The sequence below is a fragment of the Acomys russatus genome, chromosome 29 (assembly GCF_903995435.1).
Source record: "Acomys russatus chromosome 29, mAcoRus1.1, whole genome shotgun sequence".
Lineage (NCBI taxonomy): Eukaryota > Metazoa > Chordata > Mammalia > Rodentia > Muridae > Acomys > Acomys russatus.
This window is the reverse complement of record NC_067165.1, coordinates 6,439,113-6,461,035: the sequence shown is the minus strand read 5'-3', so window position 1 is coordinate 6,461,035 and position 21,923 is coordinate 6,439,113. Positions and strand designations below refer to the sequence as shown.

The following is a 21,923-nucleotide window of genomic DNA, read 5'->3' as shown; positions in this document are numbered from 1 at the left end:
TGACATTATATACTACAGATAAGAGAGTTCGATGCTTTGACCGTGGGCCAGATGGACCTGTTCTCTCCTCAAGGGAGGAAAATTAGATGCTTAGTACTTTTGAATTTGGATGTGTCGTTTTAAAATTACATTTTATTATTTTGTGGTGTGGAGGTCAGAGAGCATTCTTTACAAGTAAGTTCTTTTCTATCACGGGTGTCTCAGGGATGAAACTCCAATCATCAGATCAGTGGCAAGGGCCTTTACTCACTGAGCCATCTCACCAGTCCAACCTTGAATCACTTCTCCTGCCTCCATCTCCCTCCCCAGTGGTGGGACTACAGGCATGGACCACCACATCTGGTTTGACCGAACCCAGGCCTTCACGTATGCGCTCTACCCACGGAGCTACATCCCCAGCTCCCATTAGTTTTGAATTTTTCTAAGTTCTTGAGTAAATGAGTGTAGAGCTTGTCGGTGATCTTCCTTTTAACTGGTTGTCACCTAAACAGGGACAGAGCTGAGAGACATACTCAGGTCCCCTGAACTGCAAATCCAGTGCTCTTTGGGGTTTGTTCCAGCTCTTGGCTCTGCCTGCCTACTTATGGAACAGACAAAATGTACTTGGCTGCCTCACATCTACAAGGTCCTGACAGACAGATGGAGCTAAAAGGAAGGTCATGTTCTGAGAATGGAATTCTGTTGTGCTTCAGGTCAGAGTAATTTCTCCCTCTTCTCTCTCTCTCTCCTCTCTTTCTGTAAGATGATAGCAGAGCCTTTTAATTCATCTGTCTACAGATGAGACCGAGGCCAGGGGTGGGGTATATGTTGCTCGCCTGTGCTGGTTTACTGATGGATGAGGAATGTTCAACTTGAGGAATCTTCCAGTCAGAGTTGGAAACTTCAGGACCCATATGTGCTGACTGGCAGCCTCCTACAGCCGACTGAGCCTAGAAGACACTCAGAGCCAGAGGACAAGGATTTCCTTTTGGTAGGTAACCTGTTTGTTTGTTTCCTTTGAAAAATTCAAGCTGAAAAAAAGGATGCTCATTTCCGGTTCCTGTATTCTTTTTCCTGCCTTCTGTTTGTTTTGGTTAAGACCGGGTCTCATGTAGCCCAGGATGGCTTCAAACTCGTTATGTAGCTGAATGTAGCCTAAAATTCTTAATTCTTTTCCTCTGCCTCTCTTGCAGATTACAGGTATGCACCCCCAATACCTGACTATACAGTTTTTAAACACTGCCCAACTGAGCTGGCAGGGCATCTGAGCCACTCACTTCGAAGACTTCAAGCTTGGGGAGGGAGTGCCACGTGGACCTAATATGAGCGAAGCATTTCCCTTAAATTATATTGGTGAAATAAGTATGGCTACTGTTTGGTAAATCTAGAACCCTGAGAGTTTGTTAATTGTGTTCTCTACTTAGAGGACATAAAGGTTTGAAATGTTTTCGGACTCTAGAGACCAAGCCGTGATCAGTTTAGGTCTGCCAAATGCCAGGTTTCGCAGGTCGGTGGTGGCGCACTCCTTTAGTGCCAGCATTAGGGAGGCAGAGGCAAGCGATCTCTGAGTTCTAGGTCAGCCTGGTCTACAAAGCGAGTTCAGGACAGCCAGGGCTACAGAGAAACCCTGTCTCAGAATAAGAAAGAAAAGTAAAAGAAAAACCAAATGCTAAGTTTCAGCGTTTCTTTTTCTTTACCTCTGATTTCTATCCAGTTCTGTGAAAGGAAAAGAAAGCAGCTAATACAGGACAGCGGAGGTAAGACGCCGGATTTACTGTTTAAAGACTGCTTCCTGCTAGGGTGGGCGTGGCCAGTTAGCGGGCGGGGCCAGTATGTGGGCGGGATCTGGGAGAGGGTCGGGTGTGGGCGGAGCCTCCGCCTGTCCGCGCCCGGAAGTGCCCGTGTGGGCGGAGACGAACTGGACATTGAGTCCCTGACACCGTGACCCTGGCATTGAGGGCAGCGGCCTGCTTGTTCAGGAACTCGCTCAGTCGCCGGGAACTCGAGCCGCCGTTGCTGCCCGGGACGATGATGCCACGCCTGCTTCTGCGCGCCTGGCCCCGCGACCCGGTGGTTGTCCTGGGAGCCCCTAGTCGGCCCTTTAGTGCCAGCTCGGGGCCCGACGAGTACCTACAGCACAGCATTGTGCCCACCATGCACTACCAGAACAGCCTGCCCAGGTGAGCCCAGCCTCCTGGCCCCGGCCGCAGGCCTGACTCCTGGCACTCAGGACTTGCCCTGAACCTCCGCCCCGGATCTTCCGCCCTGGAGGCAGCCACATTTCCCAGTTTGGAAAGCTGGCGATTTGAGAATTCCCTGCTCAGAAGACTCAGAAACCTTAATGTCCCCTCCGCAACCTTTCTGTCTGCAAGTTTCATCTTGACTCCTACAAACTTCCTTTCTATTAATCTTTCAGGCAGCTATCCTGAGCCCTTCACAGTTAATGCCTGTTAATGCCTGAAAACCACCTGAATCCTTTCAACTAGGGTAGCCAATTCCTTATTTTGTTTTGTTTGAGATGGGTTTCTTTGTCCTAGAATTAGCTCTGTAGACCCAGGCTGGCGTACAGAGAGATCTGCCTACCTCTGTAAAAGCATAGGGCACCACCATCCGTGGATGATAGCCAGTTCCTAACACTGGTCACCCTCGGTCAGTTTTTTTGGCTATTGCTGAGAGCTCTCGGCCCACACCTCTTTCAGTACCCTGTTTGTTGGGGTCCCATCAGTTGCTGCAAGCACAACTTTCTCCTCCATCTAGCGCTTACTGTCTTAACTTACATGGTCAGCTCTAATACAGGAATTTAATTCCCACCAAATCTTCCTTAGCATTCCTTCCGAGGTCCCCAACACCTCACCTAGACTACCCGGTCCGTTCAAACAGTGTTCCTCGTCCTGCAACCCCTCTCCCCCAAACCCAGTACTTCCTTAAATCTGGAGTCTAGTTTTCTCTTTGATCTCTCAGCTTTGATCTGGGTGGCCAGATCTACTCCAGTACTTCATTGTAAGCCAAACCTAAATTGTCTTCTCTTTGTTCATTGTTTATGTCCTGAACCAAGCTCCAAACCTGTTTCAAAATCCCTTTTCACTGTCCTGGTCCAGCTGCCGGTGGTCCTCCCATCCCGGAGCTTCCTGCTCCATCCAGGGAAAGACCAGCACTGCACCAAGATACTGTTCCCGCTGTGGGGTTTGTGTTTGTCTCCACACCCAGCAGTTATTTAACCCAGTGCCACCATCTGCCTTCTCAGCAGGGACATCCAGTGTGCAAACATGTAAGGCGAACTACAGTGAGGTTATCTGAATTCAGCAGGAGGGAGGGGGAGAGAGAGAGAAAAGGATCTTTGCGATTGTAGGATGAGGGTGTAACCTGCCCTCCTGACAGCTTGTGAGATCTGGGCCAGTATGTAGGGGAAAGGTGAGGACTTGGGAAATCGAGTTTTCATTTGCTGAGTCAGATGGGCACTGACTTTAGGCAGCCCTGTGCCTCACCCAGCTTTAAGAGCATTTTAGAATTGAAAAACCCTAAGAACAGGCAGTGCACGTTAGTCCCATCCACAGCACGGACATTTGTACGCTCCTGAACTAAATCAAATATTTACTAGTCAGGGGTACGGTGCATGCTTTTAAGCCCAGGTGGAGGCCAGCTGTGAGTTCCAAGCCAGCCTGATCTAGATAATGAGTCCAGGATAGCCAGAGCTAAATAGTGAGAACCTGTCTTGAAAAAAAGAAAAAAAAAAAAAGTCCCGCCCACAAACCACATAGTACTATACACCCCTCATGGAACCACTGACTTTGTGGTACCTCGCCTAGAACTGGTTTTTAGATGAAACACTCTCTGTGTCAGCAGTTCTGGGCTAGTAAAATATGTATTTGCTTTGACACTCACAGCGATGTCACACTTGGCAAGGAGCCCCTGACCTTGAGGCCTGGTGGAACTCAGTTTCCGATTCTGTAGCTGCCACTGGAGCTATGGTTTTGCACAGCCATCTGTGAGGTGCATGGCAACACACAGTTCTTTGGACTCTTTGTCGATACTTGAGATAAGGTGCCAGGGATGCGGGGGGGGGGGGGGGGGGGGGGGGGAGGGAATCATTGTCACTCCAGTCTGTTCTCATATCACTGCTTCCTTTCAGCCACGTTGGTCTTGGACTTTTCTAGTAGGAGCCCTTGAATTATCTTTTTTAAAAAGTGTTGTGGGTTTTGTTTTTTTGTGTATACTAAGATGTATATAACAGGGGGTCTAGAGGAGGGGCTCAGTGGTTAAGAGTGGTTACTGGTCTGCCAGAGGACTTGAGTTCGGCTCCCAGTGTCCACACCGGCCTGTCACTCCAGCTCCAGAGGGAGTGATTGGAATTCAACAGTCCCATATAGAGCCCTTGTGCAGAGCGTGGCTGGGGTTCGGGCTCAGCAGGCAATGACAAGCACGGCGACTGGTGCTGCAAGAGAACCATGGCCCTCGGTGTGTGACTTAACGTGTGGGGAGGTGAGGGACGCCTCAAAGAGGTGACACTGACCTGGAGTCGATTTTTGTTTTGCTTTGTTTTTGAAACAGGGTTTCTCTGTGTAGCCTTGGCTGACCTGGACTCGCTGTATAGACTAGGCTGGCCTCGAACTCACAGCTATCCGCCCGCCTCTGTCTCCCGAGTGCTGGGATTAAAGGCGTGCGCCACCACGCCCAGCTCAGGCCGGTCTTCTTGATACCCACAATACCCTTATTCCTAAATGACTCTTGGTGAACACTGTCCCCATTATAACTAGGTCCTGTGACAGAGAATGCATCTTAGCTGTGTTCTTGCAGGAAGAATGCCAAAGTCCCTGTCACTGGGAGGCAGACTGGGTGTGAGAGCGCAGGTGACACAGTAGCTTACACAGGAGGGAAATCAGCTTAGCATTTCCCTTCATCTGTATTAGGGCAAAAGACTGTTGACGGGGTGGGGCGGGGCGGAAAGCATGCGTGGTTAAGATGAAATTTCTGTGAGTATCTCTAAGGTCTGGTGAATTTCCCCTGGGAGTCAAAGGAACTGAGATGTCCTCCCATCTTGATTTTGTTACAGGAAGGATGGTTGGGAAACTCTCTATAAAAAGATCGTTATAATAAGAATCTCTGTACATGTTGCAGAAAGTCCAGTTAAACTGGCTTGAGTAACTGGAGGTCTGCAAGCTCACACAGGCTTCCGGGATCCACATGGATGCTGCTTTTGCCTTCTGCTGACCTCTTCATTTGTGTGGCTTCATTCTCAAGCAGGCTTCCTCGTGGTTGCGGAGAGGCAGCCGCACGCGTAAGACGTAGCTTGCACCTAATCTCTCGGTAACCGACGCCAGTGAACCTTGCTCTTTCCTAAAAATCCCACAGTAGTCCTGTCTTATCCGTGTTCACTGGGTCTCCTAAGATCTGACCATGAGGACGGAAGTCCACATTCGGGGTGGGTCTTCCAACTTCATGTAAGCCAACTAAGAAAATCCCTCACAGGCACGCTGCAGGCCAGCCCGACCCAGAGAGTTCCTCGTTGAGATTACTTCCAGCTGCTTCTAGATTGTGTCACTTGACAATGAAAAAAAAAAAAAAAAAAAAAACAGTCATTACCCAAGATAGCAATCTGGACTGGTTCTGCTAACCCCTGGCATTCCTGTGTCTTGGCTACATCTAGGGCTAGGATTACGCCCATAAGCTGTCACACCTGGATCAAACTCAGGCCCTTGTGCTTTTTAAACACTATGTTACTGATTGAGCCATCTTCCCAGCCCCGAAGTCACTGTTTTCAAGTATATGATTTTGTTTTTAAAGAGTTATTTATATATTATTATGTATACAGAGCTCTGCCGCTTATACACCAGTAGGCCAGAAGAGGGCACCAGATCTCATTATAGATGGTTGTGAGCCAGCATGTGGTGGCTGGGAATTGAACTCAGGACCTCTGGAAGCGCAGTCAGTGCTCTTAACCACTGAGCCATCTCTCTAGTCCTCAAGTATATGATTTTTAACATAGTCCCAGCATTGTGCAACCATCACTGCTGTGGAATTCATTTTATCATCCTTTGCCCATCAAGTCCCGTCCTTGTTAATCAGACACATCCCATTCTGTCTGCCACCCCTTGTAACCCTCAACTCTCTCCTGGAAAGTGGCCTAATGTTTGAACTCAGGACTGTCAGATGTCAACAGCCATGCATTTTCTAGCGTGCCATACTATTGCTAAAGCGCGCTCAGGAGGCAGAGGCAGGCAGATATCTGTGAGTTCGAGGCCAGCCTGGTCTACAAAGCGAGTCTAGGAAAGCCAGGGCTACACAGAGAAACCTTGTCTCAAACAAACAAACCAAAACCAAAACCAAAAAAAAAGTGCAGTTGGCAAGATGGTACTGCTTCCAGCTTCACTCTTAAACTCCCTGCGTGGAGGAACCTGTAAAGATTGAGTAGTAAGCTGTTGGGCTATATACAGTCCTGAGGAGACACAGATGTTTAGGATGAGGGGGATGAGAGAAGAAACCCAGATGATGATGCTGTCAAGTGCATGGGATAATTGGAGAGTTTCTTTTTTCTTTTCTTTTCTTTCTTTCTTTCTTTTCTTTCTCTTTCTTTCTTTCTGTTTTTTTTTTGTTTGTTTGTTTGTTTTGTTTTTTCGAGACAGGGTGTCTCTGTGTAGCCTTGACTGTCCTGGACTCGCTTTGTAGACCAAGCTGGCCTCGAACTCACAGTGATCCACCTGCCTCTGCCTCCTGAGTGCTGGGATTAAAGGCATGTGCCACCACCGCCCAGCTAATTGGAGAGTTTCTAACTGTATCTTCTGTATGATAACAATTACAGGCACCATTAATGATCTCATAGTCTAGTGAGGAGGAAAATAAGTAAGAATTGCCACTAAATTAAAAACAACAACAACACTTATTTGTGTGTATGTGTGTACACAAGTGCATTTATGTACCGTGTCTGGTACGTGGAGGTCAGAGGACAAATTTTAGGTTCTTGCTCATCATGTGGGTCCCTGAGGAGCCATTAGGCTTGGTGGTAAATGCCTTTACTCACTGGGCTCTCCTGCCACTAAATTTGGTAGAGAAAAACCTGGGAGTGTTGTTTAAAAGAAAATCCCAATCATTCTATTTTACCAGTAAAGTTTCAGGAGCCAGATGCCATCTTCTGGCATGCAGGGGTACATGCAGATAGAGCATTCATCTACATAAAATAAATAAAAATAAACCTTAAAAAAAAAAAAAGACTCAGGCTAGAGAGATGGCTCAGAGGTTAAGGGCATTGACTGCTCCCCCAAAGGTCCTGAGTTCAATTCCCAGCAACCACATGGTGGCTCCCAACCATCTATAATGTGATCTGATGCCCTCTTCTGGCCTGCAAGTGTACGTGCAGCCAGAGCACTGTATAAATAATAATGATAATGATTAATAATAATAATAATAATAGTAATAATAATCAGGAGTTAGATGCTGGCATGAAAACCGAGCTCAGAGATGCAGAGAAAGCTCTCAGCTGACCTTCCTGCTCAGCTCAGCTTTAGATAGAGAAGGCCCAAAAGGCTCGCCAGCTCAACTGACAGGTCAACAGGAAAAGACCCCAAACCCAAGGTCAAAGGCCTGCTAGCTCAAAGCTCAAAAAGCCCCCAAAGCCAAGGAGCTGAAGAGCTCAAGAGCCAAAGCTCCCTCTACATCTACCTGCTGTCTTAAGTCCCCCTCAACTCAAAGCCTCTCCTGTTCTTTCATCCCCATCAGCCAGTTCCTTGCTCCGCCTCTTGACCTAGGGCTAACTTTATTAAATTCTGTGTACAGATAGTTCTTGGACTAAAGGTGTGTGTTAGGGCTCAACCGCACAAAACAAAAGACAGGCTTTTACAGTTCACAATCTCAGGGATCACAACGGGATCAAAAATCCCGCAGCGTGGGAGAGTAGGTTCTTCTTGGGAGTGGGTTGTTATTGTGAGAGTAAATTTGTTATAATGCTAAGTTTGAACTGGCACAGTGGCTTATCTCTGTAGTGTCAGCACTTGTGTGCTGCTACCTTCCGTCCTGGTATGATGTTGCAAGATAGCCTTTGAGAATCTAGTCTTCCGCCAGGTGAGGTGGCCCAGACCTTTAACCTCAGCACTTGGGAAGCAGAGGCAGGTGGATCTCTGTGACTTCTAGGCCACCCAGGACTACGTAGTGAGACCCTGTCTCTAAATAATAAGCAAAGGAAGCAAGCAAGGAAGGATGGAAGGAAGAGAGATAGATTGGGGCTGGAGAGATGGTTTAACAGTTAAGAGCACCAGCTGCTCTTCCAGAGGATCAGGATTCAATTCCCAGCACCCATGTGGCAGCTCACAACTGTCTGTAGCTCTAGTTCCAGAGGACCTGACACCTTCATACAGCCATCCATGCACATAAAATAAATTTAAAAAAAAGAAAGAAAGAAGAGGGAGGTACATCCCAAACCATGCTCAAAAAATAAAATAAAATAAAATAAATGAATAAATAAAGCCAGCCAGACTTCTCTGACCCCCCGGCCTCCAGAGTGTACATTTCTCTCTATATATGATGTTGCCTGCATTGTAACAGCATAAAACAGACTAAAGTTGGGCAGAAGAGGAAATAATAAGCTAATTCACTGAACATGAGTTTATTAGAAGCCTCCTTGTGTTGGCCCATGGACCACTAGTGATCAGAGAAGAGGTAAGAGCGGAAAGGGCCTTCTCCATAAGCTGCCGTAACCACAGAGGCAGTTCCGTGCCTATCTGCCTGGCTTCATGCTCGACATCACGCTGGTGGCTGGAAGGTGTCTCTGGCGGGAGCATGTGCACAGCACAGAAACCAGTAGATGTTCCAATTCAGGGTCCATCCCAGGAGCTCTCCTGAAGTGAGCAAACCAATCTCTCTTTCTCTACAGTATTTTGCTCAGGACTTTTGTCACAGCAATGAAAAACCTTTCATTACACGGTTACTAATTCAAAACAAAGTCACCATTCTAAAAATGTCCATATTTGCTGAAGAAAGTTCATTCAGGCCAGAGATTGGTCGTTCAGAAGTTTTTATTAAGAGCCATCTTTAACAAACCACCGCTGTCTCTGATTTAGGGTTTGCCTTAAAAAGAAGAAAACACTTTCTGTAATATCCTTGGTGTTAAAGCCTAAGAAATATAAATTTTGTAGAGGTAGCATGTGGGACTTCTGTACAAATCAGTGCCTGGAAGGTAGTCTGTGGGGTGAAAATGCCCTGAATGGCTGGTTACTTGGGGTATCTAAGTTCACAATGGCTATAAATAATTTGTATTTTATTATTAAATTATAGCTAAACATGCATTTAAAATTAATAGGTGCAGTGTAGGAGGTCATAACTGAGCTTTGCTTGTGGGTAATGGTTTGGTTCTCACGAATGATTGATAAGGTTCAGTATTTTGCATATAACTGTTAATTTCATCTTGGTAGAAGTAAAGTAAGAAGCTATTATTGTGTTAATACTAGGGTGTGTGTCTTTTAACAAAACTATTGAAATGGCAGACAAGATGCCAAGCTGTCTGCATTTCCTTTCACCATCGGAGCGGTATGCTCGCCATCATAGCCATAGTTAGGGAGTCTGTTGCTGGTCAGTAAGTCAACAGTGAGTGCTTTTGTTGCCGTTTGAGCACAGGGCGATGCCAGGCGATTCCTGACAGGGCTGGTGCTGGGCATGGGGTTTCTACCTTTCAGTGTGTGCAGCCTCCCTATCGAGCTGTTTTGGACAGATCTTTGTCGTCTGCCCCCGCCCCTCCCCGCCATGAGACAGGGTTTCTCTGTGTAGCCCTGGCTGTCCTGGAACTCTCTATGTAGATCAGGCTGGTTTTGTACTCAGAGATCTACCTGTCTCCGCCTCCTAGGTGCTGGTATTAAAAGCATGTGCCCCCACATCCGCCTTGGTTTTATTCTTGTGTGATTCTCTTTTGTAAGATGCTCAAGAATGTTTTACAAATAAAGTTGTTTTTGTTTTTATCATGGATATTATGGGATGTGTCTTCAGTCAAAGGGCAGGACTTAGAGCCATACAGTTAGGGTGACTGTGGCCAGAAGCAGACATGCTTGAGGTAGTCTCTGCTTCCCCGTTTGGACTCTGTCATTGCTATTATACTTGGATGGTAATTTTACCCGAATGGGATAGACTTAGCTGTTGATACAGTAATGAATTCATCAGTTCTGATAGCACGTACGGACTGTGGTGCTGGAACCAAACCTAGGACCCCGTGTATGCTATACTAGGGAAGTGCTTTACCACTGTCCCAGCCTGTCCAGCAGTTCTGACTTGTTGCTGGCTTTTGCATTTTTTTTTTTTAAAGGGGAAATTAGTTATCCACTCGTTGGTTTACTAGTTTGGCTTGCGAAGTGCATGGACCAGTGTCTTACATGGTCTTCCAATACTGTCGGCCTCACACTGACTTTGCTCTCTCCCTAGGCTGCCTATCCCCAAACTCGAAGACACCATGAGGAGATACCTCAGTGCACAGAAGCCTCTCCTGGATGGCAGCCACTTCAGGTAAACACTGAGAAGCCTGGGGGACCATTGCTAGCGGGCAGAGTTCAAGGGAGGCTCAAAAGTAGTGGTCACTGACCAAACTTCAAGGGATATCTGTGGTCTGGCAAGGCCTCCAGAACCTGGGACCTGGTTTATATATTTGCAAATTCAGGACTTGGGTTTTCATTCACAAAGGACTTATGAAGCCAGGGTGAGAGGCCTCTAACTTACTCAGCAGGAGATGGAGTATAAGCCAGAGTGGCTGTTTGTGCTTTATCTTGTAGGCATGTCTGGGAGGCTGGCTAGTACTGGTCAGATTCAAGAGCCCTGTGTTCTGGGGAGGGAGGCTCATAAGAGCCTGCTCGCTGAAGATGTTTACCAAATGGGGCACTGCACCCCAAGCACACGTCCTTTTAGAACCCCAAAATGAGACCTTATTTGGGAACCAGGTTGTTGCAGATGTAATTAGTTTATATGAGGTTCTGCAGGGATCAGGTGAGTCCCTAATCCAACATGACTGGTGTCCTTAAGAGAGTCAGCCACAGCCATGAAGGACTCAGGTAGAGATTGGAGTGTTGTGTCCACAAGCCAGGGACACCAAGGATTGTTGCCAACACCAGAAGCCAAGAGAAGTGCATGGAAGATTCTCTCCCATGGTGTGCAGAGAGAACATCTTGTTGATGCCTTGGTTTTGTACTTCTAGCCACCAGGACTCCCAGAGAATAAAACCCTGGATTTTTGTTTTATTTCTTTGTTTTGGGTTTTGTTTTGTTTTTGCCGTTGTTGTTTTGAGACAGGGTCTCTATACATAATACTGCTTGTCCTGGAACTCGCTATGTAGATAGGCTGGCCTTGAACTCACAGAGTTCTGCCTCCTTCTGCCTCCATAGTACTAGTATCAAAGGTGTGTGCCACCACACTCAGTTAACTCCTGTAAACTTTTCAGCCATATTGGTTTCTGGTACTTAGGAAGTCATGGCAGCACATTGGGTATTGTCTGAATGGAATTGCATCAAGCCCTCATGGCCTAGCATAACTGGTGCTGTTTCCCACACCGGGGATTGCCTGTGCACGTTACTAGTATTGTTACTAGAGCCACAGAGTCCTTCAGTGCACAGTGAAAGAAACAGATGAACTGTTCACAGTCTAGTCACCTCCAGTTCCTCGAACAGAGCCATGGCTTCCAGTTACTGTGTCATGTCTTCCTCTATCCCCCCAGTCCTTAGCTCTGTTTTTTAATTCCTTGAGATGGCATTATCATCTCTCTTTTTTTTGCAAGTAGAAACTGAGACCTGGAGAGATTGGGTAATTCGTCTGGAGTCATCCAGTTTGAATGTGGCAGAGCTAGTGGTCAAACTTAGCTCTTTTTGACCCCCAAACTTTTCTCTGTGTGAAACCTACCCCTAGTGGACAGATGGCTTTGCAAGGTACCTTTGACCTTCCCAGGTCCCTAGGTGTATCCATTCTAGGCTGATCTGTGCTCTTCTCTTCAGAGGTTCTCTCTGATTTTTTTTTTTTTTTTTTTTTTTTTTTTTTTTTTTGGTATTTTTGAGACAGGGTTTCTCTGTGTAGCCTTGGCTGTCCAGGCTGGCCTTGAACTCACAGAGATCTTCCTGCCTCTCTGCCTTCCAAGTGGTGGGATTAAAGATGTGCACCACCACGCTCTGCTGAAGATTTGTTTATTATGTTGTGTCTGTATGTATGCTGCCTGCCAGAAGAGGGCATCCGGGTCTCACTGTAGATGGCTGTGAGCCACCATGTGGTTGCTAGGAATTGAACTCAGGACCTCTGGAAGAGCAGACAATGCTCTGAGCCATCTGTCCAGCCCGGTACTTTCTGGTCATACTCCCAGGTTCTGGGATACACTGTGGGGGATCAGAGTGTGAAATCCTGGCTAGGAACTTGAAAATCATGTATTCCCCTGCTGTGGTTTCATCTATCTTTTCTTGAACATTCCAGGAAGACAGAAGAGTTGTGTAAGAGCTTTGAGAATGGCGTTGGGAAGGAGCTGCATGGGTACCTGCTTGCTCAGGACAAGCAGAACAAGCATACCAGCTACATCTCAGGTGAGTGGGCGGGGCTCGTGGGGCTCCGCCCCTTCCCTTCCTGTAGTAAGTGGAAGGAGGCTTTGAATCCCAGTGCTTAAGCAAGTGGGTTGGCATCTATGCTCAAAACCAGTGGCTTGCCTTCACTATATGTGGGGTTGAGACAGAACTTAATTGATTTTGTCTGAAAACGATGCAAGAGTCAGTCCTCTGTCTTGAGTGTCATTGTGTCCGTCACTGTCTGGGCTAACTGTCCTCTGTGGCCTTATCTCACCCCCTCTCTGGTGAAAGTCATGCTCCTGCCAACCTGCCGCATCTGCTTCCTGAACTATCTGTCAGGCTTTTGCCTGTGTTGTTCTCATTTATATTTGTTACTGGCAGATCCATCCTTTGAGATCTGGGGAGAGCAGTTGGTCTGTGAAACGTCAGTTCTCTGTGTCTTCAGTCTAGAGTTAGTAGTGTTCACCTCTGCTCTTATACTTTTTAAAAAAATTTTAGGTTTTTTTTTTTGTTTGTTTTTTTTAAGATGGGGGTCTCCCTTTGTAACCCAGGCTGGCCTCAACTTTATAATCCCTCTTCATCAAGTAGCTAGGGTTACAGATGGACCACGATACATAGAACAATACAGGCTTTTAAAAATTATACATTTATCTATTTTTGGTGGGGGTTCATGTGCGCCAACATGCATGTGGAGGTCAGAGGACAGATGGCAGGACTGAGTTTCTCCTTCCTCCATGCGGGCTCCTAGGGACAGCAAGCACTTTATCCATTGAGCCATTTTCTTGGCTCATAGTTTGTAGGTTTTTTTGTTTTGTTTGGTTTGGTTTTTGTTTTTGTTTTTGTTTTTGTTTTTTTTTGAGACAGAGTTTCTCTGTATAGACGTGGCTGTCCTAGACTCACTTTAGTAGACAGACCAGGCTGGCTTCAAACTCTGCCTCCTGAGTGCTGGGATCACAGGTGTGCGCCACTGTGCCCCAGCATTTTGTTTTGTTTTTTCCTTTGAGACAGGGTTTCTCTGTGTAGCTCTGGCTGTCCTGGATTCGCTCTGTGGACCAGACTGTCCTCGAATTCACAGAGATCTGTCTGCTTCTGCCTCCTTAGTGCTGGGATTAAAGGAGTAGTTTATAGCTTGTTTATTTTGGTTTGTCCCCCCCCCCCCCCCCGCCCCGGCCAAGGCAGGGTTTCTCTGTATAAGCTTGGCTGTCCTGGACTCGCTTTGTAGACCAGGCTGGCCTCAAACTCACAAGAGATCCGCCTGCCTCTGCCTCCCGAGTGCTGGGATTACAGGCGTGCGCCACCACGCCCGGCTCATAGTTTATAATTTTATCCATTATACATACGTGCTGTTTATAGAGTTAGTGAGATGCTCTCTGTGGATGAGGCTGGGGCTGATCAGGCTTAGACATAACTATTTTGTGCTTGGGTTCAGCCTTGGGTTTGTGCCTTGGGTGTCTCTGGTGTCATGTCTGATCGGCTTCTCTAGGAAGATGTTTCTAGTAACCTCCTCATGGAGTGCAGCGTAAAGAAGTGGGGTGGGGGAGATCCGTGAGCTTGGTTGTGATGTGTGTGTCTCCCAGCTTATCTTGATGGAGAGAACAGAGCCTATATTCTACAGAGCGAGGGAAGGATTCTATGTAGAGCAGCAGGCAAGGGCAATGCCACCATCTCAAGCAGGTCTTCTGGTGGCCTGCTGGGTAAGCGCATTGTTCTTGTCTTCCTGCCGCTTGGAGATTGGCCTTCTTCCGTCTGTTTTAGCCATTACCAGTTGCCTAAATACGATCACACTTTCTTTCAGTCTTTCTTCTCTCATTCTCTGGACTTTAACGTTGGTTTGTTTGGGATTTTTTTAATTCTCACTACCCAAAAGGCTAAGACGGAAGAATTACAAATTTGAGACCAGTTGTGGCAACAGTGAGACCCTGTCAAGGGATAAAGAGATACATACATAATAACAGTTGCTTTTAAGGCTGTGGGAATTAGAGCACTCACATAGGGCTTGTGGGTAGTCCTCAAAAGGCTTAGCAGAAGCCAGGTGTGGTGGGGCACACTTTTAATCCCAGCACTTAAGAAGCAGAAGCAGGCATATATCTGTAAATCCAAAGCCAACCTGGTCTACAGAGTGAGTTCCAGGACCACTAGGGCCGTGTAGAGAGACCCTATCTAAAAAAAAAAAAAAAACCAAACAAATCTAAAAAAAAAAAAAAAAAATTAAAAGGCTTCGCAGAGGGGCTAGAGAGATGGCTCAGAGGTTAAGAGCACTATTTGTTCTTCCAGAGGTCCTGAGTTCAACTCCCAGCAACCACATAGTGCCTTACAACCATCTATAATGTGATTTGATGCCCTCTTGTTACCTGTAGGTATACATGCAGGCAGAGTACTGTATACATAATAATAAATAAAATAAATCTTTGGGAAGAAAAGGCTTAGCAGAGACTTAGCTAGCTTACATATATCCTTAAAAGAAATGAGAACATCTGTACACACTTGCATATAAAGGTTCATAGGAATATCATGTTTGGCTAAGAAATGAAAAGACCCCACATGTCCATTAACTGATGAGTAGATAAACAAAATGTACCATATGCATGCAGAAGGAGCTTTTATTTGCCTGCTTCAATTGTTGTCTGGGATGCTTACTGCCTCTGTTTGGTAACCCAGGCCTAGTCCTGGAAGCTCCTAGCCTCATACAATCTAACCTAGGCCTAGAATGTTTTCAGCTTCTGAGACTTACTAATAAGCTCACCCTTTCTTGTTCTTTCTGGCCTCTGGGCCGGCTGGTTCAACTCATCTGTTCTGGCTCAAACTCCTCTCCCAGCTGACTTATTTAATCTGCTTTTCTTTTGGCCTCTGAATTGCTGCTCTTCTTGGTCTCAAACTAACTCCAACAGTCTGCTCTAATCTTCTGGTTTCTTCTCATTCTCTGGCTCGTTCAGTCTTCACCCGAGTTCTGTCTCTGCAACCTGTCTCTCTATTACTGTCCAAGTAAAACTCTGTCTCTGTCTCTCTTTCCCTCCCCTTCCCTCCCTCTCTTTAGGTGACTTCCCTTTCCCTGAGAGTTGAACGTATCCTATTCTGTCAAATCTTCTCTGATTCATCACTTTGTCTGCCACTCAATTAGGCATCACTTTCAAACATGGATGCTTCCTTCTACAAACTAACTTTACTTCATTGTTTGGGATTAAAGACATGTACCACCATGTCTGGACCTAAGCTTTTCGTTATCTGATATGATATACCAGACTGGCCTTGAACTCAGTCTGATTGCCTGTTTCCTGAAGGCTTTTGTATTCTAGCTCGTCACTCAGACCTAGAAGGTCTTTGGATGTGATCTCTTACCAGAGCAGCCATGTTCTGAATTAAAATTCCCCTACATATGCATATGATGGAACCTTACTCAGCCGTAAAAATAAAAGAATTGATGCCTGCTGTAACCTGGGGGAACCTCAGAACTATTATTGGAAGTAACAGGATCCAGACGCCTGAGGCCATGCGTTGCGTGATACTGCTAGTGTCATGAATTACTGTGCAGCCAAATACAGTGGCCTCCTTGAAGTTGATGATGTTTCTTCCGCCTGAGCTGGAGACCTTTTGTGTCTTAAATTTTATTTTTAAAGATTTAGCTTTTTATGTTTTCTCTTTTTTAGGGCCCTGGTTTGATATGTATTTAACTGCTCGAGACTCTGTCGTTTTAAACTTTAATCCATTTATGGCATTCAATCCGGACCCAAAGCCAGAGTACAATGACCAGCTGACCCGGGCGACCAACATGACCGTGTCTGCGGTCCGGTTTCTGAAGACACTTCGGGCTGGCCTTCTAGAGCCGGAAGTGTTCCACTTGAACCCTGCCAAAAGCGACACGGATGCCTTCAAAAGACTCATACGCTTTGTTCCCTCCTCTCTGTCTTGGTACGGAGCCTACCTGGTCAACGCGTATCCCCTGGACATGTCCCAGTATTTCCGGCTCTTCAACTCAACTCGTTTACCCAAACCCAGTCGTGATGAACTCTTTACTGATGCCAAGGCTAGACACCTCCTGGTCCTAAGAAAAGGACATTTCTATGTCTTTGATGTCCTCGATCGAGATGGGAACATTGTGAGCCCCTCAGAAATTCAGGCACATCTGAAGTACATTCTCTCCGACAGCAGCACTGTGCCTCAGTTTCCCCTGGCGTATCTGACCAGTGAGAATCGGGACATCTGGGCAGAGCTCAGGCAGAAGCTGGTGCAAGGTGGCAACGAGGAAGCCCTGAGGAAAGTGGACTCTGCTGTCTTCTGCCTCTGCCTGGATGACTTTGCAATGAAAGATGTCACCCACTTGTCACACACCATGTTGCATGGCGATGGCACAAACCGCTGGTTTGATAAGTCCTTTAACCTCATCGTAGCCAAGGATGGCACCGCTGCAGTCCACTTTGAGCATGCGTGGGGGGATGGTGTAGCGGTGCTTAGGTTTTTTAACGAAGTGTTCAAAGACAGCACTCAGACCCCTGCCATCACTCCCCAGAGCCGGCCAGCTGCTACCGACTCCTCTGCGTCTGTGCAGAAACTCAGCTTTAAGCTGAGCGATGCTTTAAAGGCTGGCATCACCACCGCTAAGGAAAAGTTTGATGCTACCATGAAAACTCTCAGCATTGACTCCATCCAGTTTCAGAGGGGTGGCAAGGACTTCTTGAAGAAGCAGAAGCTGAGCCCTGATGCAGTGGCCCAGCTGGCCTTCCAGATGGCCTTCCTGAGACAGTATGGCCAGACAGTGGCTACCTATGAATCCTGCAGCACTGCAGCCTTCAAGCACGGCCGCACGGAGACTATTCGCCCAGCCTCCATCTTCACTAAGAGATGCTCCGAGGCGTTCATCCGGGAGCCCTCCAAGCACAGTGTGGGCGAGCTTCAGCACATGATGGCTGAGTGCTCCAAATACCATGGCCAGCTGACTAAAGAAGCAGCGATGGGTGAGGCGCGGGTTGGGAGAATACCATGGGTCTTATTGCCCTCAGTGAGCCACAGCTGATCCCTACCCATCACTAGGTTTAATCCACTTGCCGACTCCCAAAATGGTCTTTTCCCTATGCTAGCCACGTCTGAACAGCTAGAGGAGCCACTAGAGATCAGACACTAAGACAACACAGGGAACTTTCCCCTCACTTAAAAGTCACTTTCAGCTGTGGCAAATGGCTTGTTTTATTGTCGTTGTTTTGTTTTTCCCCTGCCTTTTATTGGTCATCAAGCACATTTTTAGCAGTTTGGATGTGTAAGCCGGTCCCTCTTACTTCACCTCAGCTGCAGTGTCAGCTCACTGTAAACAGGTCATCTCAGAAGCTCGCCACATTTATTTATTCATTCATTCATTTGGTTTTTTGTGAAGAATTATTTATTTATTATGTATATAATCTTGTGTCTGCATATACAGCTACACACCAGAAGAGGACGCCAGATCTCATTATAGATGGTTGTGAGCCACCATGTGGTTGCTGGGAATTGAACTCAGGACCTCTGGAAGAACAGGCAGGGCTCTTAACCTCTGAGCCATCTCTCCAGCCCCATTCATTTGGTTTTTTTGAGACAAGATTTTCCTGTGTAGCCTTGGCTATCCTGGAACTCACTCTGCAGACCAGGCTGGCCTAGAACTCAGAGGTCCACCTGCTTCTGGTTCTGCTGGAGTCATTTTTTTCTAGAGTATTTTGTAATCCGAGGATCTCAAAGACCAGTCCTGTTGTGTGGTGTTCAACAGAGCTGGGAACTGAGAGGTGCTCACGACATCTAGTCGTTCTTCCTCCATTTTTAAGTTAGGAAGCTAACACCGGCCCAGCATTCCACAGGCTGAGGTTAGAGCCCGGGGAGATGCCTGCCCCTAGCACTTTGTTCCATCCAGTCAGTCTTTTACACATAATCTTTGAATTTTACCCTAGTTTTTTTTTTTTTTACCCACTCAAGTACATGTAAGAATGTGTGTGTCGCTGGGCGTGGTGGTGCACGCTTTTAATCCCAGCACTTGGGAGGCAGAGGCAGGCAGATCGCTGTGAGTTTGAGGCCAGCCTGGTCTACAAGGTGAGTCTAGGACAGCCAAAGCTACACAGAGAAACCTTGTCTTGAAAAACCAAAAAAAAAAAAAAAGAATGTGTGTGTGTGGTGTGTGTGTGTCTGTGTGTGTATTGTGTGTGTGTGTGTGTGTGTGGTGTGTGTGTGTGTGTATGGTGTGTATGTCTGTGTGTGTGTGGTGTATGTGTGTCTGTGTGTGTGTGTTTGAGGGGTGAACCCATTGGGTCCTGTTTCAGGTGAGTTCATTGTTCTCAGTGTCTTCTCATACCATCCCAACTCTGAACTGTTTCAGTCCTTTTGCTTATTGTAGATGTATTATCTTATGTGTGAGCATGTTTTTTATGTGTGAGCATGTTTTGCCTGCATGTATGTGTGTGCACTGTGTGGAGGTCAGAACAGAGCATCAGATCTCCTGGAACTGGAGTTAGAGGCAGTTGTGAGCCACCATGTGGGTTCTGGGAATTGAGCCGCAGTCCTCTGCAGGATTAACAAATGCTCCCACGGGCCAGCTCTCCAGACCTTGTTTGTTTGTTTGTTTTTTGAGACAGGGTCTCTTTATGTAGTCTTTGAACTCAATATCAACACCAGACTGGCTTTGAACTCAACAGAGATCCTCCTGTCTCTGCCACCACACATGGCCTTTGTTTGTTTTTGATAGATGGGTTTTGCCCTGTTGTCCATGCTGTCCTTAAACTTGAAGTCCTCCTGCCTCAGCATCCCTGGTGTTGAGAGTACGGGCATGCACCATTCAGTGCTTTCAGCATTGTGCTTTCATGTTACGTTCATGTTTAGCCCATGTGTTGGCAGCTGAGAAGACCCTTCTACTTTTTGTGTGAAAGTTCCTACCTGCCTACACCCCTTTCACTCACCATGTTGGGGTTGCTTACATCCTCTGTACTCACCATGTTGGGGTTGCCTACACCCCTTTCACTCACCATGTTGGGGTTGCTTACATCCTCTGTACTCACCATGTTGGGGTTGCCTACACCCACTTCACTCACCATGTTGGGGTTGCCTATACTCCCTTAACTCACCATGTTGGGGTTTCTTGTAACCCCCTTCATTCAGCATCTTGGGGCTGCTTACACCCCCCCGCCCCTTGACTCACCATGTTGGAGTTGCCTATACCCTATTCACTGTGAGGTCCTGAGACTTTGGCTTTCTGTTTGTTTCTGACAGGTCAGGGCTTTGACCGACACTTGTTTGCTCTACGGTATCTGGCAACAGCCAGAGGGGTCACCCTCCCTGAGCTCTATCTGGACCCTGCATACCAGCAGATAAACCACAACATCCTGTCCACGAGCACTCTGAGCAGCCCAGCACTGAGTGTTGGTGGCTTTGCCCCCGTGGTCCCTGATGGCTTTGGCATCGCATATTCTGTTCATGATGACTGGATAGGCTGCAATGTCTCCTCCTACTCAGGGCGCAACGCCCAGGAATTTCTCCGCTGCGTCCAGAAGTGCTTAGAAGACATGTTCGATGCCTTGGAAGGCAAAGCCATCAAAACTTAGCTTCTTGGTGGATGAGAAGCCTCCATTTTTCCTCATCACAAACATGGGTGTCCATGTAGCTGGTAGGTACTATCTGTGCCTAACAAAACTAGTTCCGAGGTGCCTGAAAGCCAGGGCTGCAGTGTGTGTGAGCTGAAAGGTCCCAGCCAAAGGGAATGGGGATCACACAGTTTGGAAAACTAACTCAGGTATATTTATTGTTTAAACAGCAATAAAGCTCAGTTGTTGCTTGAGACATGGTTCCCTTTTTATTATAATTCCCCACCTTGCTTCCTAATCTCCCAAAGAACTTTCCAACAGCAGGAACAGGTAGCATAGTGACCTCAGGGTCCCAGTCTTGGAGTGGCTTGGGTCTCCATCTCTGGAATACAGTCTGTTTAAAAGCACTCCTTCCTGAGGCATGGACTAATCCGCTTGCAGTAGAAGTTCTTCCCATGGCTTGAAAGACTACTTAAGTTTATTCTTTTTTAGTAAATGAGAAATCCCAGGTTTTTTTTTTTTTCTTTAAAGAATTTATTTATTCTTTTCGAGACAGGGTTCCTCTGTGTAGCCCTGGCTGTCCTGGAACTCACTCTGTAGACCAGGCTGGCCTCAAACTCAGAGATCTGCCTGCCTCTGAGTTGCTGAGACAGGAAAGACTGAGGATGGGAAGGGAGTGATGCTCCATCTGGCAGCTACAGGGAAGCTCTAGTGTCTGGTGGGTAAATCTTACCGGGTGTGGCCAGCTGGGGGCGAGGTGTCCACATCCTTATAAGTAACCTCTCACTTATGTGCTGTAAGGAAGCCCGATAAACTCATTAGCTCCTCAGGGTGAACTTCGGTGGAACTGTGCTTCACTTTGTCTTTGGGATAGTTGGTAGGATATAATAAGGCAGGGATGAGTTTAGGAAGAGCACTGGTGTTCCTGATATGAAGAACGAGACAAGCAATTGAAGTTGTGTGGACTGGGGTAGGGGTAGGGGTGTTTGTCCAGGGCATCTTGGCGTGGTGGTATTTCCCTGTAGGACTTTGTGGGAATAGTGGTCTAGGCACAGACAGTGTAGAAAGTAGAGAGATGTGTAACTAAGGTGTGGCCAGCAGGGCAGGAGCTGTCAGTGAGGGGATCCCAGGACGGTAGGCTTCTTTCAGGTGGTACAGGGTGGCATGACTGCTTGATGGGCCGGGTCTGCACTGGGAGTATGGAGCTGTTTTGAGAACTGCTAAAGGTCTACAGCAGATATTGCAGGCCCTGCATGGTAGCACTTCAGTCGTGGAGTATCAGCAAGTGGCTGCGATGGGTAATAAAAGATCTGAGACCAGGGGTGGGGACTGTGATATGGGGATGTGGGGGTGTGGAGAGAGAAAATGCCCTACAGACTTGCCTACCATCCCATTTTATGCAAGCTTTTTCTTTTTCTTTCTTTTTTTTCTTTCTTTTTTTTTTTTTTTTTTTCTTTTTTTGGTTTTTTCGAGACAGGGTCTCTCTGTGTAGCCTTGGCTGTCCTGGACTCAATTTGTAGACCAGGATGGCCTCGAACTCACAGCGATCCACCTGCCTCTACCTCCCGAGTGCTGGGATTAAAGGCGTGAAAACATTTTTATAATTGAGGTTCCCTCCTCTCAGATGACTTTAGCTTGTGTCAAGTTGACATAAAACCATCCAGCTACGGATGCTACGGAAGTGTAAGAGTTCAGAGAGAATGACTGAAGGTTATGAAAAGGCACTGTTAGGGCCTTCTATGCTCCTGTACCTAACATGGCTGTGCTGATTTTGATGGAGTTGGGCTGTCTCCTCAGCGCTGAGGAAGCCTGCCCCTTCTCACCTCACTGGTGTTTCTCCCTTTGGTTAAATCTCTACTTTTTGCACCGTATCTCACAGAGTGACTGTAGAGGATTTTAAATTCAGAACATGGCTGTT

The 21,923-nt window shown here is 46.9% G+C and overlaps 1 protein-coding gene across 2 annotated transcripts; it reads left to right on the top strand.

Moving 5' to 3' along the window:
- The first annotated feature begins 1,877 nt into the window (after positions 1-1,877).
- Cpt2 (carnitine palmitoyltransferase 2) lies at positions 1,878-20,259 on the top strand. 2 transcript variants are annotated; one of them, XM_051171232.1, is made up of 5 exons: positions 1,878-2,159; positions 10,375-10,455; positions 12,394-12,500; positions 16,124-17,428; positions 19,695-20,259. In XM_051171232.1, the coding sequence occupies exons 1-5, from the start codon at positions 2,008-2,010 to the stop codon at positions 20,024-20,026; spliced, it is 1,977 nt and encodes a 658-aa protein (XP_051027189.1). In that variant the 5' UTR covers positions 1,878-2,007; the 3' UTR covers positions 20,027-20,259. The 2 variants fall into 2 exon arrangements, with proteins under 2 accessions (XP_051027189.1, XP_051027190.1); XM_051171233.1 differs by lacking the exon at positions 12,394-12,500 and having other exon boundaries at positions 2,009-2,159.
- Positions 20,260-21,923: the final 1,664 nt, after the last annotated feature.